The following is a 26,714-nucleotide window of genomic DNA, read 5'->3' as shown; positions in this document are numbered from 1 at the left end:
ATTGATCAAAAGATACAGCATGGAAACAGGCCCTTCAGCCCACAACGACCATCGATCAGCCATTCATTCTAGTTCAGAGGTATCCCGTTTTCTCATCCACTCCTTACAGACCAGGGGCAATCTACTAACCAACAAATCCGCACGTCTTTGGGATGTAGGAGGCAACCGGAGCACTCAGAGGAAACCCACGCAGTCGCACGTGGAATGTGCGTGCTGTACACAGACAGCACCTGAAGTCAGGATTGAACCCGGGTCTCCGGTGCTGCGAAACGACGGCTCTGCCAGCTGCTCCGTAATAAATACTATTCATCCACGAAGATGGGATCAAGACTTCACCATCTGACAGAGCCCAGTCACAGAGTCAAACAACATGGAAACAGGCCCTTTGAGTCAACTCATCCATGCCAACCAAGATGCCCCATCCAGTACAAGTCATATTTGCCTGCGTCTGGCCCAGGACCCTCCACACCACTCCCACCCTTGCCCCTGTCCAAGGTCAGGTCATTCAAAAGAAAGTTATCAATGGAAAAATAACTTGCACAACCAATGCAGGTATTGAAAAGCTGCAGTGAGGAACATCTTAATATTGCAAGGATAGCAAGTGGACACAGGTCAGACCATCACACAAAACCAACCTCCCTTCCATTGACTCCATTTATACCTCACGCAGCCTCGGCAAGGCCAGCAGCATAATCAAGGTCGAGTCGCACCCTGGCCACTCCCTCTTCTCCCCTCTCCCATCAGGCACAAGGTACAGAAGTGTGAAAACGCACACCTCCAGATTCAGGGACAGTTTCTTACCAGCTGTAATCAGGCAACTTAACCACCTTACCAACAACTAGAGAGCAGTCCTGAGCTGCTTTCTATCTCATTGGAGACCCTCGCACAATCTTTTAGGGGACTTTACTAGATTGTATCTTGCATTAAACGTTATTCAGGTTATTCCCTTTATTACATATCAGTACACAGTGGATGCCTCGAATGGAATCATGTATTGTCTTTCCGCTGGTTAGCACGCAACAAAACTGTACCTTGGCACACGTGACAATAACCTAAACTCAAACTCAAGGACAAGTAGACGATGGAGAGATTTAGGAATCCAATCCCAGAAGCCAGAGCCTCTGCAGCTGAACAAAGGGAGGATTACATTCAGAAACGAGCAAGACACTGGAATTCGAGAAGAATGGATGTCAGATATCAAAGCAAAACACACAAAGTGCAGGAGGAACTCAGTGGGTCAGGCAGCCTTTGTGGAGAGAATGGACAGGCATCGATCCGTCTATTTCCGTCTGTGAGAAGGACCGCCAGGGTATGCGGCAGAAAGGCTGCCGGCCCACAGCTATCCCACGGCACCAGGCTTGGCTTGCCCACCGCGGAACCTTCATGGGGGAGCCACCAAGCACGGCCGATGCTCAACCCCGAGGACCGGAGAACCGGAGAGTGGAGGGAGTCGGCGACGGCAGACGGCAAGAACAAAGGGCCGTTAAGCTCTAGCTTCCGTGTCGTCACGGTCGGCTGTGGGTGGCCGAAGGTTGAAGGTGGCCAGGCGAGGAGAGGAGAGGGACGACGGTTCGCTGGGCGTTGCGGACTGAGGCGACGGCTGGAGGCCCCGGAGCCATGACAATGGGCCTTTACTGGCCAGCTGCAGCTTGGGCTTTGAAAATGGCGCCAAAACCTGGCCGCTGGTGTGTACGGAGTTCAGAGATACAGCATGGAAACAAGCCCCATAGCTCACCCAGTCCACCCTGACCATCAAGGTGGCACAGTGTTAAGAGTTGGTGCCTTACAGCACCAGGGACTCGGGTTCAATCCTGACTACGGGTGCTGTCTGCACGAAGTTTGAACGTTCTCCCCGTGACCTGCGTGAGTTTTCTCCAAGATCTTCAGTTTCCTCCAAAGACGTACAGGTATGTGGGTTAATTGCCTTGGTATAAATGTAAATTGTCCTTAGTATGTGTAGGGTCGTAAGGTCATAAGGAATAGGAGTAGAATTAGGCCATTCGGCCCATCGAGTCTACTCCGCCATTCAATCATGGCTGATCTATCTCTCCCTCCTAACCTCATTCTCCTGCCTTCTCCCCGTAACCTCTGACACCTGTTAAGGTGTGGGGATCGCTGGTCGGTGCGGACGCGGTGGGCCGAAGGGCCTGTTTCCGCACTGTATCTCTAAACTAAATGAAACTAAACCCGTTCACATTGGTTCTAAGTTACCACACTCCCTACACGCCAGGGTGCAGTTTACAGAGGCGAGTTGACCTACAAACGCGCACGTCTTTGGGATGTGGGAGAAAAGTGGAGCACCCGGAGGAAAGCCACGCCAAGGACTTTGCAAATTGTTGATGCCCGGGCAAGAACTTTAAAATCACAGTGTCATAGGAGCAAAGGATCAGCGCAGCAATTGGTCAGATTACTGAAGGACAACATGCAGGAGAACTGCCACCTTGAAATAACACCTTAATAATAATATAATTATTAGAGTGCCAGATAGGAGTCACATTACTGCGTCTGGAACTGCCCTGGAGAATTAAAAGGGCACACACAGCTTGGGCCAAGGAGGTACTCCCGAGTAATTTTAACGGGCTGAGAGAGAGCGGTAAATCAACGCAGTCAGCAGAAGGAATTATTGTCAAATTATTCAAAATGAAAATTATAGAGAATTTGCTGTGGAAAGTGCACTTTGGGGACAGCGTGAACAAGGAATTTGTACGTGGTGAGGAAGTCATAACTTGAGAGGAGGCAATGACTTTGGATTTCTGGTCGCCAACACTCTCAACCAAAGTGGTCTCCCTCATTGTAAACGAAAATGAAGGCCTGCATTGGAGCCGGGCTGGTCATCTCGGCTGTCATTGTTTTGACTTGGTTTCTCCTCTTCCATTTGTACGGTCTGGCCTGCTGGGCATGTTCCACACACTCACCATTCACAACACATTGTTGCCCAGACAATGAAGCAGAATGGGTTTGTTGCAGGTGCCCCCTCCATCCCCCCCCATTAACCCATTTAAAGGGGGCAAGTTAGACACCACCAACAACATTCCTTTAGTTTGACCCAACCCTCCCCCATCTTCCATGCTACTGAGAGCTCATGTTTGCCTCTTTCCCAGGTCTGAAGGAGGATTGCAGACCTGAGACATGAACCCTTCCCCACGGACACACAAAGTGCTGGAGAGACGAGGAATGAGTCTGACCCAAAACATCACCAATCCATGTTCTCCAAAGATGCTGCCTGACGTGCTGAGTTACTCCATTGTCGTTTTTTTGTAAACCAGCATCTGCAGTTCCTTGTTTCTACATTATATCCCTTTCCACAGATACTGGCTGACTTACTGAGTGTTTCCAACATTTTCTGTCACTGTTTCCTTTGCCTCTTATCTGGTCTGTTGAACACTCTGTCCTTGAGGCAATTGCTGTGGTTAGTTAAGAATTTCATTACCACCGTATTGTGGGACCAGCAGAAGGCAAGATTTTTGCTCGGTTTTGCCACAAAAAAAAAGACTTGACCAGTCTTCCGATCAGGAGAGTTTGCCTATGGAACGGCATATGCCAGATCCTGAAATGATCTTGAGATTAACAACGCCGAATGAAAGCCATTTGTGTTGCGCTTTCTCACTTAGTGTCGGTGTGTTTAGGGGTGAGGCAGGTTTTAACCCAAGGTGAGGCAGCGCTCACTCTGTGCTCTTCCAGTTCCCAGATCATGCTCCCAAAATATCGATCGATTAACTGAAAGACACAGCACGGAAACAGGCTTTTTGCCCCACCGAGTTCACGCCGATCATCGATCACCCACCCGTTCACATTAGTTCTGTGTTATCACACTTTCTCATCCACTCCCTGCAGACTCAGGGAAATTTACAGAGGGCCAATCAACCGATAGACCCGCAGATCTTTGGGATGCTGGAGGAAACCGGAGCAAACCCATGTGGTCACAGAGAGAACAATAGACAATAGATGCGGGAGGAGGCCATTCGGCCCTTCGAGCCAGCACCGCCATTCAATGTGATCATGGCTGATCATTCTCAATCAGAACTTGGGTCTCTGCCGCTGTGAGGCAGCAGCCACTGTGCCACCCTAACTTGTAGGAGGAAAACAAACATTAGCTGCCTCACTATCTCCGATCTAGAGAACGGTCCTAACAATAGACAATGGCTGCAGGAGGAGGCCATTCGGCCCTTTGAGCCAGCACTGCCATTCAATGTGATCATGGCTGATCATTCTCAATCAGCACCCCGTTCCTGCCTTCTCCCCGTTCCCCCTGACTCCGCTATCCTTAAGGGCTTTATCCAGCTCTCTCTTGAATGCATTCAGAGAATTTGCCTCCACTGCCTTCTGAGGCAGAGAATTCCACAGATTCACAACTCTCTGACTGAAAAGGTTTTTCCTCATCTCAGTTACCTAACCTACCATCTACCTCATTGGAGACCCTCGGACTATCTTTAATCAGACTTCACTGGGCTTTATCTTGCACTATACATTATTCCCCTTTGCCCTGTATCTGTACACTGCGGATGGTTCGATTGTAATCATGTGTGGTCTTTCCGCCGACTGGATAACACAGAACAATAAAGCTCTTCACGTGACCTCGGTACTCGCGACAATAATAAACTAAACTAGTTTGTCTGAGGTTTTTGAGGAGGAAACTGTGCCATTCCTTGCTGGAGTCTCAAATCCAAAAGGCAGGTCATAGGTGCGTGGAACTACTTGAACTGCGGACACAAGTATTAATGCAAGCACAAGAATTAAAAGCAGAAGTCGACTTACTCTGCTGGCGTCCCGATCTCCGTCTGGTTGTGGGAGTCCAGGGGAAAAGTGGCAGAGGATCGCGAGCAGGAGGGGGGAAGAACAGAAGAGAAGGGAGTAGTTAGTAAAAAAACTCAAATCAAATGTGGTGCGGCGTTCACAGCCAGCCCGCGATGAGACAGATCCCCCCTTGAGAGTGTGTTATTGGAGAAACCAAACTCTTAATGGTGAAAAAAAATTGCACACAGTTACATCTGTATGGATTCCCAGCTCCTATAAATCATAGACCCACTTGGTGTCTCAGTGTACATTTAATTTGTTTGTTGAGCTTTCGATACAGCATGGATACAGGCTCTTCTGTCCACAGAGTCCATGCTGACCATTAATCACCCGTTCACACTCGTTCCATGTTATTCCACTTCCACATCTATTCCTTACACACTCGGGGTAATTTAAAGAGGGCAATTAACCTACAAACCTGCATGTCTTTGGGATTTGGGAGGAAACCAGAGCACCCGGAGGAAACCCACCTGGTCACAGTGAGAACATGCAAACTCCACAGAGGTCAGAATCTAAACCGGGTCTCTGGCGCCACGAGGCAGCAGTTCTACCAGCTGTGCCACCCGCATTTACCAGAATGATTAATATACAATCCCTTTGCTAACGAGAATTTACATGTTACATCCTCATCTGTTCCAAAGACACTGACTTTAGAGTTCTCATAGATTAACTGTGAACTTTATGCTTGCTGGGACTTCAGGTGTACTATGACGAGGAAGTTGAGCCAGGTACCATGGCAACGTTTAAGAAACATTTAGACAGGTACGTGGATAGGACAGGTTTAGAGGTATATGGGCCAAATGCAGGCAGGTGGGACTAGTGTAGATGGGACATGTTGGTCCGTGTGGGCAAGTTGAGTCGAAGATCCTGTTTCCACGCTGTATGACTCTATGACTTACTAGCCTGGAAATTTGATCTCAAAATCTCCAAGTAGTGAAGTCCCACCTGCCATAACTTTAGATACATTATGGTAGAATGGACATTGCACAAACATGAGCCAATCCCACAACAATAGGATTATATTGACCTGCATTGGACATCAGGAACATTGCCAACATCTGGTACAAAGATCTAATTATTTGATTGGTCCAAAAACCATCGTAAAAAAGATTTGCTTTCCAAATAAATGTCCCCAAATATGAAGATAAGTCAACGTAGGAAATGTCACCCAGACAGGTTCTGGGAAAGGACAAGCATTTCCTTGGGACGGCGAACATGTTTTTATTTGATTTTGTCGCCTGGGACAAAAACATGGAGACAAAGTGCCGGAGTAACTCAATGGTCAGGGGAGGGAGGGGCAAGGAACTGAGAGAATCCTTTTGTGTAAACCAGCATCTGCAGCTCCTTGTTTCTACTAATAGAAAATGGGCCAGCGCTTGACAGCTATGCTCAGTTTGCAGGATCTGTGCAACCTAACTTTCACTCGCTTAAAGGCCTTGCTATTCACCTCAACCACAGATTGAGTGAGGTCACCTTCAGATTTGGAGCTGCATTTTCTCAACCATTCCCTGGTCAAAAAAGAACAACTTTTTTTTCCCAGTTATTTATTGGATTTATTAATGATGATTAATCATTCCAAAGTTAATAATCAATACTGTACCACTGTACAAATTAATAAGCTGTTAGAGCTGCTGCCTCCCAATGCCAGAGACCCAGGTTCAATGCTGACCCTGAGTACTGTCTGTGTGGAGTGTGCAGGTTCTCCGTGGGTTTCCTCCAGGTGCTCCAGTTTCCTCCCACATTCCAAAGACACGTGGGTTTGCAGGTTAACTTGGCCTCTAAATTGCCCCTAGCAGGTAAGGCGTGCATGAGAAAGTTGGATAACGTAGAGCTGGTGTGAACGTGTCATCGATGGCCGACATGGACCCAATGGGCCAAAGGTCCCGCTACCATGCTGTAACTTTCAATCAATCAATACAGCTTTGGATAACTTTTCCCCAATTTTCTCCTGATTAACTCCTTATTCCAGCCATTGTGAGCTGATTGGCTCTTAAAATAGGCTGAGGAAAGGCCCCGACTCGAAACTTCACCTGTCCATCCCCCCCCACAGATGCTGCCTGACCTGCTGTGTTCTTCCACGGCTTTGTGTTTTGGGTCTTAAAATAGTTTGAAGACTTGGGGACAGAAGAGACAGGAGACAGGGTGGCATGGAGACGTGGTAGCAAAGCTACTGCCTTACTGTGCCAGAGTTCGATCCTGACTACGATCCTGACTATGGGTGCTTGTCTGTACGCAGTTTGTACGTTCTCCCCAAGACCGCATGGGTTTTCTCCAAGATCTTCGGTTTCCTCCACAAACACTCTTAAAGACGTACAGGTCTGTAGGTTAATTGGCTTCGTATAAATGAAAAACTGTCCCGGGTAGTGTTAATGTGCGGGGATCGCTGGTCGGTGCAGACTCGGTGGGCCGAAGGGCCTGTTTCCGCGATGTACTGTATCTGAGCTAAACTAAACTAAAATTGTTTTTTTTTAAACTAAGATAGACACAAAAAGCTGGAGTAACTCAGCGGGACAGGCAGCATCTCTGGAGAGAAGGAAATGGGTGACATTTTGGGTCGGGACCCTTCTTCAGACTGGTATGGGATAAGGGAAACAAGACATTTTATTTTGGGATCTTTTGTGGTACCGGCCAATATTTGCTGGCTCTCTTACCTCTGTGATGTTCCATGTCCAGATGGTTCTTGTCCTCCTTCATTGCCAAGTGGGCATGGACTCCAAGGGCACTGGAAAGAGCCAGGAGCCCCGAGCCACCGCCCATCGATGGAATCCCTGCTACCTGCAGCCCTGACGGGTGGGGGGTGAGCGGAATTGGAGGTGCGTGATGAGACAGATGCTGAAGCTGCTGCTGCTGTAAGTAAAGGTGCTGACATCAACAGTAGCACCGACAAATGCGTACCAAAGTAAACAAACTAATCGGCACAAAGTAGTTTTGCTTAGATTAAAAAACACACTCAATACACAATAGACAATCATGCCAGAGGAGTCATAGAGTCAGGAAGGAGCTGCAGATGCTGGTTCATACCAAAGATAGACACAAAACAGCTCCTCTGGAGGAAAAGAATAGGAATGTTTCAGGTCGGAACCCTTCCTCAGACTCGAAGAACTGACTGAAGAAGGGTTCTGACCCCAAAACGTCACTTAATGTTTTTCTCCAGAGATACTGCTTTACCCGCTGAGGTTGTCCAGAGTTTTGTGTCTGTATAGCTCATACAACAGAGATACCAACCCTTTGGCCCAACTCGCCCATGCTGACCAAGCTAAGTTAGTCCTATTTGCCTGCATTGGGCCAATATCCCTCTAAACCATTCCGATCCATGTACCTATCCAAATGTCTTGTAAATGCTATTATTGTACCTTCCTCAGCTACTTCCTCTGGCAGTTAATAAACCCTTCACCTTCTGAGTCGCCCTTTCAGGTTCATATTAAATCTCTCACCTTAACCTGTGGCCTCTAGTTCTTGACTTCTCAACACTGCATTCACACATCTATTCTCCTCGTGATTTATTTCATCATCAATTCCAAGAGCTCCTAAGAAGAAAACAACGACGTTCCTGCAGGGCCTTTGGTTATTGATCAGAAACAAAATGGGTGCCAATGTTTCTTCTACACGGAAGACTTGAGTCTTCCAAACCTGCAATTGCTGAACCATCTTGGATTGAACCAGTGGTCTCTGAAAAGCAGTCAATTGGCAGTGTGGAAAGAGAGGCAGAAAATGCGAGAATCACTCAGACCTGAAGGTTCTTCACATGACTGAAGAAGGGTTCTGACCCCAAAACGTCACTTTGTGTTTTTCTCCAGAGATACTGCTTTACCCGCTGAGGGTTTTGCTTTTCGCAGATGCTGTCTGCTCTGCTGAGTACTTTCAGCATTTGCTGTTGTTTTTGCTTCTGATTTCCAGCACCTGCAGTGTCTTTGATTTTCATTCATTGTAAGGTGGGAAATGTGGCGGTGAATTTTGCTCACAGTCTGATCACACGAGCAGTAGTTTCATCTATTGTAATGAGCGGGAAAGGGAGAAAAATATATCACCTAGCTTGGGATCTTGGGACAACAACTTTGTTTAACATTGTCCTTCAGAATGGGGTGGCACATTAGCACCGCGGTAGAGTTGCTACCTGACAGCTCCACAGACCCAAGTTCGATCCTGACTAGAGGTGCTGTCTGTACGGAGTTTGTACGTTCCGAATCATCCTACCACAACCAGAGAGCAGTGCTGAAATACTATCTACCTCGTTGGTGACCCTCGGAATATCCTTGATCGGACTTTGCTGGCTTTACCTTGCACCAAACGTTCTTCCCTTATCATGTGTCTGTGCGCTGTAAATGGCTCGATTGTAATCATGTATTGTCGTTCCGCTGATTGGATAGCAGGTAACAAAAGCTTTTTACTGTACCTCGGTACATGCGACAATAAACTAAACTGCAACTGTTCTCCTGTGACTGCGTGAGTTTCCTCCCACTTTCGAAAGCCCAAACATTGGCGATCCATTCCCTCCACAGATGCTGCCTGACCCGCCAAGTTACTCCAGCGCTTTCTGAGTTCTACTCAAGACGACCAGCATCTGCAGATCTTTGGTGACTGCCACGGTTTGGATGTGGCTGCAACACTCATCACATCTCACACTGAACCACGCGTACAAGATGACCACTTACCCCAATGATGGCATTCAGCTCGGCCATGGTGACCTGCTTGGCCCGCTCTATTGCCTGGACCACCTGCTGCTGGTGCTGTCATCAAACCAAACAGAGAGCTTAGACAACTCCAAAACACAAGCCAATAAAATGAAGAGATTTCAAGATTCATAAATTCATACGTTACAGGAGCAGAATTCGGCCATTTGGCCCGTTAAGCCTTCTCTGCCATTCAATCATGGCCGATCTACCTCTCCATCCAACCCCATTCTCCTGCCTTCTCCCCTTAACCTCTGACACGGCAGATGCAATGTCCTTCCCTGCACAAGAATACCCACAGAATCACCATAGATCAGCCTTTAGGCTAGAAGATATAATGCAAGGCACTGTTAGACCGTCAGTTCTGGGGCTCAGAACAGCAAGTTCCGCGGGTTAACGCATTTGATGATTGAAGCCCATCTCTATCCTCTCACAAAGCAGTGTGGTGTCATTCCGACAACCTCAAAGCCTCGCAATTAACTTCAGCAAAAGGGTTCGAGAGTACTAGCTGCCAGGAGAGGTTGATCAGTCTTAGTTTGTTTTCTGTAGAACACCAGTGGTTGAATGGAGACCTGATAGAGGCATGAAAAATTATGATAGGCATATATACACAGATGCTCCTCAACCTACTACGATGCTTCGACTTATGATATTTCGACTTTACGATGGTCCATTGTTAGCCGTGGGCGAAGTGATAACGAGTTATACAGACAGTGAAACTCAACAGGACGACAGTGAAACTAGTACGACGACTAGGTTGGGAGAGGGTCAGAGAGAGAGGGGATGCAAGGATTATTTGAAGTTAGAGAAATTAATATCATACCGCTGGATTGTAAGTTGCCCAAGCGAAATATGAGGTGCTATTCCTCCAATTTGTGTTTGGAATCACTCTGACCCTGGAGGAGGCCCAGGACAGATAGGTCAGTGTGGGAATGGGAAGGGGAGTTAAAGTGTTTTGCAAACGGGAGATCGCGTAGGCCAAGGCGGAATTTTTGCGACCGGGAGAGCAGGGTAACTTGGCCGGGATCAAGGCAGGTGGCAGGTGTTGAAGGGGTTCATTCCTGACTGTCAGCTCCTGGTAAACAGAGCCATTCACTAATCCTGCATTAGCCGACTTGTCGCGGAAGCCCGGCTGCATATTTCTTGTTGTGCTCCATGACGCTGTTTATGTTTCAATGCATTTGGCAATCAGCCGAAAGAAGGGTGGTGGATAGATGAAGCTCAAATTCAATGACAGGGTGTCAGGTGTCGAATCTTTTGGCTGCAAAAGTGTTCCCACTACAGTATCAGCAGAAATGAAAGTCCTTGACATTAATGGGAGTAAGGAGGAGATAAAGTATAAACTCCGCTGCCTGTTGTGTTAAGAGACTGATTAACTGACATTTATACGGTCATAAGTGATAGGAGCAGAATTAGGCCATTCGGCCCATTAAGTCTACTCCACCATTCAATCATGGCTGATCTATCTCTCCCTCCTAACCCCATTCTCCTGCCTTCTCCCCATAACCCCTGACACCCGTACTAATCAAGAATCTATCTCTGCCTTAAAAATATCCATTGACTTGGCTTCCACAGCCGTCTGTGGCAAAGAATTCCACAGATTCACCGCCGACTGACTAAAGAAATTCCTCCTCATCTCCTTCTTAAAGGAACATCCTTTAATTTTGAGACAATGACTTCTAGTCCTAGACTCTCCCACTAGTGGAAACATTTGCAGTTCAGTTCAGTTCAGTTTCGTTTATTGTCCCGTGTACCGAGGTACAGTGAACAGCTTTTGATGCGTGCTAACCAGCCAGCGGAAAAACAATACATGATTAAAATCGAGAAATACGCAGTGTACAAATACATGATAAGGGAATAACATTTAGTGCAAGGTAAAGCCAGTGGAGTCTGATCACAGATTGTCCGAAGGTCCTCGATGAGGTAGATGGTGGATCAGGACAGTTCTCCAGTCGCGGTAGGATGATTCAGTTGCCTGATAACAGCTGGGAACAAACTGTCCCTGAATCTGAAGGTTTGCGTTTTCACACTTGCCCAATGGGAGAGGGGAGACGTGGGAGTGGCCGGGGTGCGACTCGTCCTTGATTATGCTGCTGGCTTTGCCGAGGCAGCGCGAGGTTTAAATGGAGCCAATGGAAGGAAGACACAAAATGCTGGAGTGGCTCAGCGGGAGAGGCAGCATCTCGGGAGAGAAGGAAGGGGTGACGTTTCGGGTCGAGACCCTTCTTCAAACCAACCTCTCACAATGGTCTGGGCTGCGTCCACAAATCGCTGCAATTTCTTGCGGTCTCGGATGGAAACATAGAAACATAGAAAATAGGTGCAGGAGTAGGCCATTCGCCCCTTCAGGCCTGATGATCTGCCATTCAATATGATCATGGCAGATCATCCAACTCAGTATCCTGTACCTGCCTTCTCTCCATACCCCCTGATCCCTTTAGCCACAAGGGCCACATCTAACTCCCTCTTAAATATAGCCAATGAACTGGCCTTAACTACCTTCTGTGGCAGAGAATTCCACAGATTCCACAATACTTTTCCCCCATTTATCACCAAATGGAATTCTAGTCCGTTTTATCCTCACAACATGGCAGTGCTAAGGCCCAGTGAAGTCAAAGGTTGATTTGAAAATGTAAAACTAAATTAGCTGCAGCACAAGGAAATGTCAACACGAAGCTAAACCATTTGAGGTGAAGGCCACGATGTGAATTGAACGGGTTACGCAGTTTCTCTAATAGTTATCAGGGTCTCAAGGTTTCTCCTGTAACTATTATCAAAAGGCATTGCCCTCTAACATCGACAATGGCAACTTGCATTTATCCAGTAAAACATCTCACACCACCTCACACGATCCAGGGCGGCACAGTGCTGCAGCGGCAGAGTTGCTGCCTTCCAGTGTCACAGACCCGGCTTTGATCCTGACCTAAGGTGCTGTCTGTACGGACTTTGTACATTCTCCCCGTGACCGCGTGGACTGCGCGGGTTTTGTCTGAGTGCTCCTGAAGGCGTGCAGCGTAGGTTTACTAGGTTAATTCCCGGAATGGCGGGACTGTCGTATGTTGAAAGGCTGGAGCGACTAGGCTTGTATACACTGGAATTTAGAAGGATGAGAGGGGATCTTATCGAAACGTATAAGATTATTAAGGGGTTGGACAGGTTAGAGGCAGGAAACATGTTCCCAATGTTGGGGGAGTCCAGAACAAGGGGCCACAGTTTAAGAATAAGGGGTAGGCCATTTAGAACGGAGATGAGGAAAAACGTTTTCAGTCAGAGAGTTGTGAATCTGTGGAATTCTCTGCCTCAGAGGGCAGTGGAGGCCAATTCTCTGAATGCATTCAAGAGAGAGCTAGATAGAGCTCTTAAGGATAGCGGAGTCAGGGGGTATGGGGAGAAGGCAGGAACGGGATACTGATTGAGAATGATCAGCCATGATCACATTGAATAGTGGAGTTTCCGAATGGCCTCCTCCTGCACCTCTTGTCTATTGTTTCCGCCCACACTCCAAAGACGTACAGGTCTGTCGGTTAATTGGCTCCTGCAAATTGTAAACTGTCCCCAGTGTGTAGCCATTTGATCGGTTTATGCAGCAATTAAAAGATGGGGGTGATTGAAGGCGGAAGCTCATGAGCTCAGGGCTGTCACACAGTCACCATCAATAAAGCCCAGCATCTCAGGAGAGAAGGAATGGGTGACGTTTCGGGTCGAGACCCTTCTTCAGACTGATGTCAGGGGAGCGGGACAAAGAAAGGTTATAGGTGGAGACAGGAAGACAGTGGGAGAACTGGGAAGGGGGAGGGGAAAGAGAGGAACTATCTGAAGTTAGAGAAATCAATGTTCATACCGCTGGGGTGTAAACTGCCCAAGCGAAATATGAGATGCTGTTCCTCCAATTTGCGGTCGGACTCACTGTGACAATGGAGGAGGCCCATGACAGAAAGGTCAGACTGGGAGTGGGAGGGGGAGTTGAAGTGCTGAGCCACCGGGAGATCAGGTTGGTTAAGGCGGACTGAGCGAAGGTGTGGAGCGAAACGATCGGCGAGCCTGCGTTTGGTCTCGCCGATGTAGAGAAGTTGACATCTGGAACAGCGGATACAATAGATGAGGTTGGAGGAGGTGCTGGTGAATAAAGCCCAGAGATCCACGCAAACTCCACTGGAAAGCAGGAATTTTGTTTCTTCCCTCCTCCGAGCATTCAATGAAATAATGACCGGACGATCTGAGCTGGTGTCCAAGATCGTTTATGCCATTGATCCAGGGGTGCAGGGAGTTTTGATCTAATCTGGATTATCGCCGCAGTCTTGGATGTATTCAACCAGAGCAAAAACTGGGGCGAACCAATTCAGCGCTTCTGTCATAAGTCTTCAGCGAGCAGTGCAATCCCCAAACTATTCAACTCCAGTAATGCACCCTAGCCACAGTCTAGTTCAGAGATAAAGCATGGAAACAGGCCCTTTGGCCCACACCGACCATTACTCACCCGTTCACACTAGTTGTCCTACTGCACTCTCGGAGCAATTTGGGAGAGGCCTATTAACCTAAAACCCGCAGGGCTTTTGGAAGGTGGGAGGAAACCAGTGGACTCGGAGTCACAGTAAGAACGTGCAAACTCCACACAGACAGCAGCGGAGGTCAGGATTGAACCCGGGTTCAATCCCGAATACAGCTGCTGTCTGTATGGAGTTTGTACGTTCTCGCTGTGATAGCGTGGGTTCGCTCCAGGTGCACCGGTTTCCTCCCACACTCCAAAGACGTACAAGTTTGTTGGTTAATTGGCTTCAGTTAAAAAAATTGAAAATTGTCCCTATTGTGCAGGATAGTGCTAGTGTACGTGGTGGTCACTGGTTGGCGCTGACTCATTTCCACGCTGTATCTCTAAAAGTCTAAAGAGACAAAGTGCTGGAGTAATTCAGCAGGTCGGGCAGCATCTCCAAAGAACATGTATAAGGTAACGTTTCGGGTTGGGACCCTTCTCCTGTCTGAAGGGTCCCAACCAGAAACGTCACCTATCCATGTTCTCTGGAAATGCTGACTGGCCCTCTGAGTTACTCCAGCACTTTGGGTCCTATTACTTCTAATAAGCAGCAGACATCTAATGGGGCAGTAGCATTAGATCCAGACTGCTTGAGCTAAGAGATGGGATAGACAGAGTGGGCCAAATGGCCTCATTCTGTGAAGATCACATCAGAGGCCAACCTCCTTTTCTTTAACGCTCTTATCCCATCCCTCAACTCCTCCACAACCCTCCTTGGCTGCCAAGTACAGAGCAAAGGAGAAAACCACAATAAAAATGTTAAAATGTGGAGCAGTTCCAAGTCTCCTTCAGGATGTTGGCTCATGATTTCAATCCAAGTGCAAATAAGAAATTAAGGGAGACAAATCAGGAACAAAGCTGGAAAACTCATCTAATAAATCCAATATCCTCCGCAAATGGTAACATGATTTTAATAAGCTCGTTTTCTGGCGAGTCAAATTGATTTAATGTTTGACCGTCTCAGGTTCAACACTGCAATTAATCCTGGCCAGTTCATTAATTTAGTAGTTTCAACTCAGACATCTCTCACTGCCCTTTGCAGAGGTTCCACCGAGGAGAACCTGTTACTGCCAGCATTCTCCTTCATCAAGAGCACACTGTTCCCCAGGCGCAGTGTATGTGTGTTGGACAAGGGGATTTGGAGAGAGTTCAATAAGATGCAAGGATCAGACACACAAAGGAAGAAAATATCTTCAGCCTATTTCATGCTAAGCCACAGAACCCAGGCAGATCCTTATCCGATTTGCTTAACCTCAGATAGACACAAAAAGCTGGAGTAACTCAGCGGGTCTGGCAGCATCTCTGGAGAAAAGGAATAGGAGACGATTTGGGTCGGGACAACTTCTTCAGACAAAGTAATTGTCATCTTTGGTCTCTGCTGTTGACGTCCAAGGAAGGCAATGGCTGGAGGCCCTGCAGCATTCTGGGGCTTGCCTGGAATGGGCAAGCTCGTGACAACTAGCGCGCGGACTGGACTTCTGAAATTGGCAGCAAAACATGGCACCTCGTGCACGCGGGATGGATCAGTGGACTATTTCTGTACACCTGCTAATCGGGTATGGCGAGACATGACTGCATGACATGACAGTTTATCGTAAATAAACTTCACAGTGGGTTTGTGCTGCACACCTGTGACAATAAAAGCATCATTGATCCATTAGTTTGAGCCCAAGGTTTCCCTCATGCTCTGGCCACCATCAACCTCACCACAGCAGATAATCTTCTAGTTAGTCATTTGCCACTTGCCAGCGTTCGCTGGATGTAAATTGGTGGCTGCAATCTCCGAACACATTTCAAAAAGCGCCTCTTTGGCTGCAAAGCTTTGTGGGACCAGCTGAGGCTGTGAAAAGCGCTGCAAAAATGGACGCCTCCCTTTTCTTTCTCCGATTGGAAGCTGAGTCACTTTATTTTTTAATAAAACATTGCTTGCCTCCAACTAGCTAGTGGGTGAAAGAACCAGGTCTGGACATGACTTGAAGTGGTGACTGGGTAATTTGTGCAGGCAGGCAGTGCTTGGGGGCAGAGATGCTTGTTTACTGATTAGATGAACTCTGAATTCACTACGAGAGGATATTAGAGATATCAGTCCGTGCAGCCAGGGCAAATCAAGCATGAAGTTCTATTTTGCGCTGAGTTCCACAGCCCTCTATTTAATCATACCTGTCAAGAAGCCCACACCTTCTTCTTATTTACCATCACAATTCTTGCGCACAATTCTGAAAGGCTTTAGGCTTTAGAGGCACAGCGTGGCATCAAGCCCTTCGGCCCATCGAGTCCGCACTGACCAGTGATCACCCCGTACACTAGCACTATCCCGCACACTCGGGACAATTTACAATTTCACCAAAGCCAATTCATCTACAAACCTGCAAGTCTTTGGAGTGTGTGAAGAAACCGGAGCACCCGGAGTAAACCCACGCGGTCACGGGGAGAACGTACAAACTCCGTACAGACAGCACCCGTAGTCGGGATCAAACCGGGGTCTCCGGCGCTGCAAGGCAGCAACTCTACCGCTGAGTCACCGTGCTGCCCTGTGTGATATAAGCGCATTGAGGAAACGTTCCTGACCTTTTGTCCTCTCCCCTGGAGGACCCAGTAGCTCTCTCTGATTTCTCCCCACCCACCTCCCCCACTTAAACCAATTTGTTGAGCTGTGCAAATCACTGTGGAGCATCATTCCACAAGCCCTTTATTTTGCTCAGCTCTATTGACACACTGGTTTTAATGAGAGTATTTTACACTGTTAATGCAGGAAATTGCGGTTTAGGATGTTTGGACTGTACTCGCTGAAATACGATCCCCAGGAAGTTTGCTTGGCATTGCTGGATCAGTAAACTGTGTATCTGTGTTTGAATCCCTCAGTAAAGGGAATGTTCTGCTTGCCCGAGTATAATGTTTGAAGTTTCAGGCAGAATAAAGCATGGTTTTTAAAAATACATTTATACCAAGGGGTTCCAGATGGATCTTCAAACTGAAGATAGACAGAAAAAAGCTGGAGTAACTCAGCGGGACAGGCAGCATCTCTGGAGAGAAGGAATGAGTAACATTTTGGGTCAAGACCTTTCGTCAGACTCAAACTGCTGGAGTAACTCAGCAGGACAGGCAGCATCTCTGGAGAGAAGGAATGAGTAACATTTTGGGTCAAGACCTTTCTTCGGACTCAAACTGCTGGAGGAATGCAGTGGGTCAGGCAACGTCTGTGGGTCGGGACCTCATTGGAACTTACCGAATAGTGAAAGGCATGGACAGAGTAATAGAGGACAGAGGAAAAATAAACGCTTGGAAGGAAGAATTTTGAAGGAATTGGTACTAGCTCTGATATAACATCTGACATATCCTCAAAATGGTGTGAAATAGTGAAAGGCATGGACCAAGTGGATGCGAAGAGGATGCTTCCACTACTGGGAGAGTCTAGGACCAGAGGGCGCAGTCTTAGAATTAAAGGAAGTGTAAGAAAATAACTGCAGATGCTAGTACAAATCGAAGGTATTTATTCACAAAATGTTGGAGTAACTCAGCAGGTCAGGCAGCATCTCGACCCGAAACGTCACCCATTCCTTCTCTCCTGAGATGCTGCCTGACCTGCTGAGTTACTCCAGCATTTTGTGAATAGAATAAAAGGATGTACATTTAGAAAGAAGGAGGAGGAATTTCTTTAGGGTGTAGTGAATCTATGGAATTCATTGCCACAGGTGGCTGTAGAGGCCGTTTTGCGGCATTTTTAAGGCAGAGATCGACAGATTCTTAATTACATGAGGTGTCAAGAGTTATGGGGAGAAGGCAGGAGAATGGGGTTGTGAGGGGAAGTTAGATCAGCCATGATTGAATGGTGGAGTGGACTCTATAGGCCAAATGGCCTACTTCTGCTCCTATTACTTATGAACATATAAACTTCAAGACTGGATTGGAGAGGAGAAAGATAGTTGGAAGAGGCGAGGGGGAACGGGTGGGGGCAAGAGTTGGCAAGTGATAAGCACAGCCAGGTAAAGAGGGGTCGATTAACAGATGAGTAGGGTGGGGGAGGGGGAAACAAGGGTGAAGTTAGTGACCAACTCTGGATGCAATAGAAGACAACAAAGTGCTGGTGGTCAGGCAGCATCTACGGAGAACATGGATAGGTGACGTTTCAGATCGGGAGCCTTCTAGAGACAATAGGCGGAGAAGACAAAAGGGCTGCAGGTGGTCGGTTCTGATAAAGAGGCCGGAAGATTGGAATGTAGAACCAGAGGGAGGAATCAAGTCAAGTCAATTTTATTTGTATAGCACATTTAAAAACAACCCACGTTGACCAAAGTGCTGTACATCAGTTCAGGTACTAAGAACGAACATACAATGGCACACAAACATAACAGCACATACATAAACAGTTCACAGCGCCCCCTCAGAGGGCCTCAAACGCTAGGGAGTAGAAATAGGTTTTGAGCCTGGACTTAAAGGAGTCGATGGAGGGGGCAGTTCTGATGGGGAGAGGGGTGGGGTAGGGGTGGGTGATAAGGAAGAGAAGCTAGGAAAAGGAACAGGGAGGGAATGGGGGGGGGGAGGGGGGAGTATTAGACCAACGGGGAAGATGTGAAGGGCAGAGGAGGGCAGGCAGCAAGGGAAGGTGGTTTGCCTGATATTGGAGAATTCAATGTCCATGCCATTGGGTTCTAAGTCATCTGTGCAGAATATGAGTTGCTGTTCTTTTACTTTGAAGTGTGGCCTGACAAGCAATGGAGGCCAGGGTAAAGCAATCACGTCTTTTCTTGTCCCCCTCAAGATTTCAGCATCTGCAGTCTTTTGTGTCTCCATATTTAGAATAATATGAACGGGTGATTGTGAACGGGTGATTAATGGTCGGCAAGGACTCAGTGGGCAAAAGGGCCTGTTTGCATGCTGTATCTCTGAACTAAACCTTGGTTGATACCACACCAACATATTAGCCACACTGCATTGGGGAACAACTTGTTCAGGTCCAGCTGATCCTTTCTCAGCCTCTGCTGCTTTTTATTTACCAACTTGTGGATGTAACGATGGGACTTAGAAGCGTTACGCTTGCACGAGAATTGTAGTGATGGGTTGCTTCGGAGAGTAGAACTTAGGAAGGTGTGTGTAGTTGATTTTGCAATCAGTCTGAGTCTTTGAAAAAAAAGAGTATATTTATTTATAGCCTATTAAGACTTCAGGAAATCCCAAAGGACTTTACAGTCAATGAAGTGTTAACATGCTCACTGCAGGCCTTCACAAACACCAATGTTGGAGAAATCCCTCGCTCGTCCTTGAAAAAGATCTTTGATGCTGTCAATACTTTAATGTATCATCCAAAAGACCACAGTTCTGGGAATACAGCACTCCGTCAGCATTTCACAGTGCCTGCATCATTTTAACGCGCATGTCAATGAAAGGGGAATCAAATCTACAACCTACTGACTCAGAGCAAATTTAACCTTTAATTAGGGTCGTGGTACAGAGGCACCACTGGTAGAGCTGTCGCCTCGCACACCAGAGACGAGGGTTCGATCCTGACGTGTGTGTGTGTGTGTGTGTGTGTGTGTGTGTGTGTGTGTGTGTGTGTGTGTGTGTGTGTGTGTGTGTGTGTGTGTGTGTGTGTGTGTGTGTGTGTGTGTGTGTGTGTGTGTGTGTGTGTGTGTGTGTGTGTGTGTGTGTGTGTGTGTGTGTGTGTGTGTGTGTGTGTGTGTGGAGTTTGCACATTTTCCCTGCGACAGTGTGGGTTTCCTCCGGGTGCTCCGGTTTCCTCCCACATCTCAATGACGTGTGGGTTTTAGGTTAATTGGCCTCTGTAGTGTGTCGGAAGTGAGTGGGAAAGCGGGATAACACGTGGCCTCTGTAAATTGCCCCAAGTGAGCAAGGAGTGGATGCGAAAGTGGAATAACATAGAACTAATGTGAACGGGTGATTAATGGTCGGCAAGGACTCAGTGGGCAAAAGGGCCTGTTTGCATGCTGTATCTCTGAACTAAACCTTGGTTGATACCACACCAACATATTAGCTATTTCTTCACAAAATGCTGGAGTAACTCAGCAGGTCAGGCAGCATCTCAGGAGAGAAGGAATGGGCGACGTTTCGGGTCGAGACCCTTCTTCAGACTGAAGAAAGGTCTCGACCCGAAACGTAAAGATATATTGTATTGTATGTATTGTATTGTGTGTAGGATGGAACTAGTGTATGGGTGACCATTGATTGGCGTGGACTCAATGGGCCTGTTTCCACACAATATCTCTAAAACTAAACTGCTAAGTACCTTGAAAGTGACAGAGCAAATTGCATATTAAGCTTTGGACAAATAGTTATCTTTTGTCTTACCCAGGACCAATCTATTACATTGGTTGAATTTGAAGAACAGATTTTTTTAAAGTTAGTCGAAAGCAATATGGGGACAAATGACGGTCCTTACGATAGGATGAAGGGTTAGGTTTATTATTGTTCATGTTCGTGTTACAGGTAAACGGTTTTGTCTGGGTGCTATCCGTTCAAATCAGATAATACTGTACAAGAATAGTTTTTAGTTTAGAGATACAGCGCGGAAACAGGCCCTTTCGGCCCACCGGGTCCGCGCCGACCAGCGATCCACGCACATTAACACTATCCTATACCCACTAGGGACAATTTTTACATTTAGCCCAGCCAATTAACCTGCATACCTGGACGTCTTTGGAGTGTGGGAGGAAACCGAAGATCTCGGAGGAAACCCAGGCAGTTCACGGGGAGAACGTACAAACTCCGTACAGACGGCGCCCGTAGTCAGGATCGAACCCGGGTCTCCGGCGCTGCATTCGCCGTAAGGCAGCAACTCCACCGTGCCGCCCTAGTTTAGTTTAATTTAGTTTATTGTCACGTGTACCGAGGTACAGTGAAAAGCTTTTGTTGCATGCTAACCAGTCAGTGGAAAAACAATATATGATACAATCAAGCCAAGCGCAAGCATAACAGGTAGAGCTAAAAGAAATATGCCAGGATGCGGAATAAAGTTTCTCAGCGCTGTAGCATGACAGTTATAGAGTTAGAGTCGCACAGCGCGGAAACAGGCCCTTCGGTCCAATTTACACGTGCTGACCCAGTCGCCCCAGCTAAGCTAGTCCCCTTTGTCGGTGCCTGGCCCATATGCCACCATACCCCCTCCCATCCATGCACCTGTCCAAGTGACCCCCAAAATGCTATCACAGTGCCCCCCTCAACTACCCCCCACTTCCAGAGAACAAGTCCAATGTCCGCAATAAGGTAGGTTGGAGAATTGGGACTGTATCCCAGCTTATGGAAGGGCCATACAAAAGTCTGATAACAGAGGGGAGGAATCTGTTGGTCTGGGGCGGGAAGGAGAAGGACCGAGCTGGGAAAGGTCCTGGATTACTTTGGCTGCTTTCCCCGAGGCAACGTGAGGTGTAGATCGAGCCAATGGCAGGGAGTCAGCGAGAGTTGGACTGCTCGGGCAGATAACAGTCAGTGAAAGTGCTCTTCAGTTCAGTTTATTTTCACGTGTACCGAGGTACAGTGAAAAGCTTTTGTTGCGTGCTAACCAGTCAGCAGAAAGACAATACATGATTGCAATCGAGCCGTTTACAGTGTACAGATACCTGATAAGGGAATAATCTATCACAGGATAGATGCTGGTCACTGAAACAGGTCAAGGAACTGTAAGGCCTAGTCAGTAGTGAAGCTATGGGAGGTGGTCTGTGGCAAGTCAATGGCAGGTAAAGGGGGAAGCACAATGCAGTAAGTACTGTTCAACATGAGATGACCTGGGCATGTACGAGCCTGTCAGCGAAACAGACTCCGTGCAGGTAAATGCAACTGTAAAAGAGGGACTTTATTTACTACATGTACGGAACAGAAATTGAGTTTCTGGCACCAATCAGCGATCAACCATTATAAATAATGGGCATCCTCGTTGAAAATGTATTTTTAAAATTGATTTGTTAAGGCATGTATGTTTTTGGAAAGCTTGTTTTTGGTTGGGTTTTATGCCTCGCTGTGTCATCAAACAAGTGTGCAGAACAATGGGCAAATACCAGCGAGGGCAAGGGTCTCACTCATATTTAGAAGGTGGAACAAGCTACAAGAACTGAACTGGAATTAATTCCTTTCTTAAATCACTTCATTTTGCTTAGTAACAAGAAAAGCAGTCTTACCTCTTGGGAGAGGAAAGGTATAATTTGTGCACATATTGTGCTCAGCCTCTTCACGATTTCCGCCTGCAATATATTTAAAAAAAGACAAGTGTGACTTCACGGTGGTTTAATCATTCAACGATGGTACATATATACATTTACAAGTGGATTAACCTAGTCCTTCCACCTCACGTCACAGTCACATGGGGTCTTCATTGCGTGTCAACTTATGTGCACCTGCACAAGGTTAGTTTTACCTGGGCTTTGGCCCAGAACTACTTATACTTTGCACCAGAATAAACTAATTCATAGAATATATGTATCCTTTGTTGGATGCATTAAACACAATGCTGAACACAGCACCTGAAATTCAGCTCCACTGAAGTCAATTTCAGCTGAATTTCAATAGACAAGGTGACTCCAACATGCAAGCGATCAGCTGGAGAAACAAGGAACTGCAGATACTGGTTTACCAAAAAAAGACACAGAGTGCTGGAGTAACTCTGCCGATCAGACACCATCTCTGGAGAACACGGATAAGTGACGTTTCGTGTCAATAGACAATAGGTGCAGGAGTAGGTCATTCGGCCCTTCGAGCCAACACCACCATTCAATGTGATCATGGCTGATCGGGGTGGGGATCCTTTTTCAGACAGATTGTGGTAGGGGATAGAAAGCTGGATGAGAGGAGGGGCAAATAACTGGTTCATGGCCCTGCTTGAAGACCATGTCCATGTCTGAACATCACACATCATCAAGAGCTCGGAGAGCATGCAGAAGAGGCTTCATACAGCGGCAACCATGAGAAGGGACCTCAGTTATGTGGGAAGTTAGAGAGATTGGGATTACAGTCTTAGAGTCAACAGCACAGAATCAGGCCCTTCAGCCCAACCTGTCCATGCCAACCAAAAATGCCCCATCTAAGCTAGTTCCATATATCCATGCTTGGTCCCTATCCCTCTAAACCTATCCCATCCATGTACCTGTCTAAACGTCTTTTAAATGTCGTTGTTGTACCTTCTTCTGAACGTTCGTTCCATAAACCCTCTACCTTCTGTGTAAAAACGTTGCTCCTCAAGTCCCTATTCAGTCTTTCCCCTCTTACTTTAAACCTATGCCCTCTATTCGAGCTGAATCTGCCGATCCAAGTGCAGCCTCTAACACCCTGTACGCATGTACCATAACGCCGCAACTTCTGCACTCAGATCCCTGACTGATGAATGTCAATGTGTTAAAAGCCCGTATCATCATCCAATCTACCACTTCCAGGGAACTGTGCACCTCTTCTCTGCAACGCTCCCCAGGGCCCTACTACCCACTGGGCCCTGCCGTTTACTGTGAATGTCCTGTCCTGCCCTGGTTTGACTTCCCAAAAATGCAATACCTCACACTTATCCGAATTGTTCTGAGAATAGAAAATACTAGAGAGAGATTTAATAGGTGTTCAAAATGATGAAGGGTAATAGTATCTTCACAAATGCATTGAGACAGAGCAGATATAAAATATATGCTGTGTAGTCACATCATTATCTCCTGCCCGACAGATCACACTACAAACACACACAGATACAGAGAGAATAACATGTTGGACATCTCAGAAAAAAATTACTATCCTTCAACCAAAAAACTGCTTCTCAAGCTGATTCCACCTTCCAGTGGAGAAGTCTGTGGCCCTGCAGGTCACGGCATATCAAAATGTTTTTGAAAGGTAATTATCCTTTCAGTCTCTATCATCTCTTCAGGGAATGAGTTCCAAGCTTAAAGATGCACCATAAAAGGGTTTGCATTCATTACGAGAGAGAGAGAGAGAGAGAGAGAGAGAGAGAGAGAGAGAGAGAGAGAGAGAGAGAGAGAGAGAGAGAGAGAGAGAGAGAGAACTCTGTTCCATTGGCATGAAGGTCAGTGACTAAAACACACTAATGTAGGATTTAAGACAACTTCACGAGCTGGTAGAGCTGCTGCCTCACAGCGCCAGAGACCCGGGTTCAATCCTGACCTCGGGGGTTTCCTGTACAGAGTTTGCACATTCTACCTGTGACCACGTGGGCTTCCTCCGGGTGCTCCGGTTTCCTCCCACGTCCCAGAGACAGGCAGATTTGTGGGTTAATTGGCCTCTGTAAAACTGCCTCTAATGTGTACGGAGAGGATGCAAAAGTGAGATAATATAGAACTATAAGAAAATAACTGCAGATGCTGGTACAAATCGAAGGTATTTATTCACAAAATGCTGGAGTAACTCAGCTGGTCGGGCAGCATCTCAGGAGAGAAGGAATGGGCGACATTTCGGGTCGAGACCCTTCTTCAGACTGATATATAGAACTAGTCTGAGTGGATGATCGATGGTCAGCAGGGACTCGGTGGGTGAAGGGCCTGTTTCCATGCTGTATCTTTCAATCAATCAAAAAAGAAGATTCAAGTCAGAAGATCTAAGGAGAAGCTTCTTGATGCAACAAGTTATTATGCGGAATTCATCTCCAGATAGGGTTGTGGGAACAGGCTGGTGAACCTTCAACACAAGACATGTGTGCATGCTTGCACTTATATTTCAGGCTCAGGAGGCCATTCAGGCCACCGGGGCCATGTTAGCTCTCACCAGAGCAATCCTATCCTTCCCATTTCATAAGTTCAAAAGTCATAGGAGCAGAATTAGGCCATGAGGTCCACCAAGTCTACTCTGCCATTCAATTATAGCTGATTTATCTTTCCCTCACAAGCCCATTCCCCTGCCTAATCCCCATAACCCTTGACACCCGTACCAATCACAAATCTGTCACTCTCGACCTTAAAAAATCCAAATGACTTGGCTCCCACAGCCGTCTGTGACAAATGAATTCCACCGATTCACCACCCTCTGACTAAAGATTTTTGTCCTCTTATTTCCCCAAACTACTCTTCCTCTGACACCCATCAACCTCCCCCCCCCACAATTATTTTGCCAATTACTTACAGCAGTTGTAAGTTACTGTGGCCAATTAACCAACCAGCACATCTTTGCGCTGTGGGAACGAAAGAGGGCTCTGGGGAAAGCAGGCAGCTCAGTTGGTTGCATGGAGAAAGAGCAAACACCACAGAATGAATGGGTGCACAACAAGGATGCGTTTTCAAGCTGGGAAGCTCACACTGCAGTAACGTTCCATGTGTACTCTCCCCCCCCCCCCCCCCCCACCCCCCCACCCCAATCAGACATCGGCATTCCAATAATTTTGCTTTCCACACTGATAAACCATCACTGCGACTTTATCAACCGATTATCTCCACCGTGATCGGCTGCTGCGACACCAATGAAGAAGCAAACTGAATGCTTGCAAATACAAGGTTTATTATGAACGGGTACTTTATTAGATAAATAGGGTTATTAACACATAAACAATGAAAACACACCATGCCTATTGAATGTGACTCACACTACCTGCACGGTGGCACAGCGGTAGAGTTGCAGCATTACGGCGCCAGCCTCGGGCTCGATCCTGACTACGGGTGCTGTCCGGGATTCAATGTGATCATGGGCTTTTTCCGGGATCTCCGGTTTCCTCCCACAGTAACAAAGACGTTCAGGTTGTGGGTGAATTGGCTTCGGTAAAATTGTAAATTGCCCCGAGTGTGTAGGATAGTGCGTGTAAGGGGACCGATGGTCAGCACGGACTAGATGGGCCGAAGGGCCTGTATCTCTAAAGTCTAAAAGTATAACGTTTACTAATGTCCGAGCGACTAGGCTTGTATACACAGGAATTTAAAAGGATGAGAGGAGATTTTATCGAAACGTATAAAATTATTAAGGGGTTGGACACGTTAGAGGCAGGAAACATGTTCCCAATGTTGGGGGAGTCCAGAACAAGGGCCACAGTTTAAGAATAAGGGGTAGGCCATTTAGGACGGAGATGAGGAAAAACTTTTTCAGTCAGAGAGTTGTGAATCTGTGGAATTCACTGCCTCAGAAGGCAGTGGAGGCCAATTCTCTGAATGCATTCAAGAGAGAGCTCGATAGAGCTCTTAAGGATAGCGGAGTCAGGGGGTATGGGGAGAAGGCAGGAACGGGGTACTGATTGAGAATGATCAGCCATGATCACATTGAATGGCGGTGCTGGCTCGAAGGGCCAAATGGCCTCCTCCTGCACCTATTGTCTATTGTCTATTGTCCTTGGGGAAAGAACGTTTGCAGTGAAGACCCAGTGTGTGTTATAGGTTAGATGGACCCTACAATGACTGATTCTAAACTGCCTCCTCTGTCCCTTGAGCAAGTAATTGAAAATAAAATGGCCGCTGTGTTGACATTGTCACCGAGGTATTCCAACAATCTGCGGCTTTCCAGCAGGCTGCCCTCCGGAGCAAACCCGCTGGGTCACATAGGCAACGACCTGCCTATAACTCAGGGAACAACTCAACATCCAAGAGCCAGGCCAAGTGCGGCAAAATTAGAAACAAAACCACATCTAGTGTCGGGAAAGAAAAGCTCATCTTCCCCACAAACGTGTTTTACTTTGGCTGAAAGGAGCACCCTCAAATCAGGAAACAAGAGGCCACAAAACACTTCTTGTGAAAAAGGTCTAGTGTTAACATCCGGCTGTTTTCAGGCATCAATACAATTAGAACGAGCCCGTGGCTGTTGTCATGGCG

The 26,714-nt window shown here is 47.1% G+C and overlaps 1 protein-coding gene across 10 annotated transcripts in view; it reads right to left on the bottom strand.

Moving 5' to 3' along the window:
* The window catches only part of LOC144607166 (transducin-like enhancer protein 4), a 224,317-nt gene that overhangs the window by 110,510 nt on the left and 87,093 nt on the right, over nt 1-26,714 (bottom strand). For 3 of the 10 annotated variants that reach the window (XM_078423818.1, XM_078423820.1, XM_078423819.1), the window contains exons 5-8: nt 22,122-22,184; nt 9,447-9,521; nt 7,446-7,656; nt 4,756-4,778 (exon numbers count right to left, since the gene is read on the bottom strand). In XM_078423818.1, coding sequence (XP_078279944.1) covers nt 4,756-4,778; nt 7,446-7,656; nt 9,447-9,521; nt 22,122-22,184 — 372 coding nt within the window. The remainder of the gene's footprint in view (nt 1-4,755; nt 4,779-7,445; nt 7,657-9,446; nt 9,522-22,121; nt 22,185-26,714) is intronic. The other 7 variants (XM_078423822.1, XM_078423824.1, XM_078423823.1 and 4 more) reach the window with 4 other exon arrangements.

The sequence above is a fragment of the Rhinoraja longicauda genome, chromosome 28 (genome assembly GCF_053455715.1).
Source record: "Rhinoraja longicauda isolate Sanriku21f chromosome 28, sRhiLon1.1, whole genome shotgun sequence".
NCBI lineage: Eukaryota > Metazoa > Chordata > Chondrichthyes > Rajiformes > Arhynchobatidae > Rhinoraja > Rhinoraja longicauda.
The sequence above is the reverse complement of the archived record's forward strand: the minus strand, read 5'-3'. Positions and strand labels throughout refer to the sequence as shown.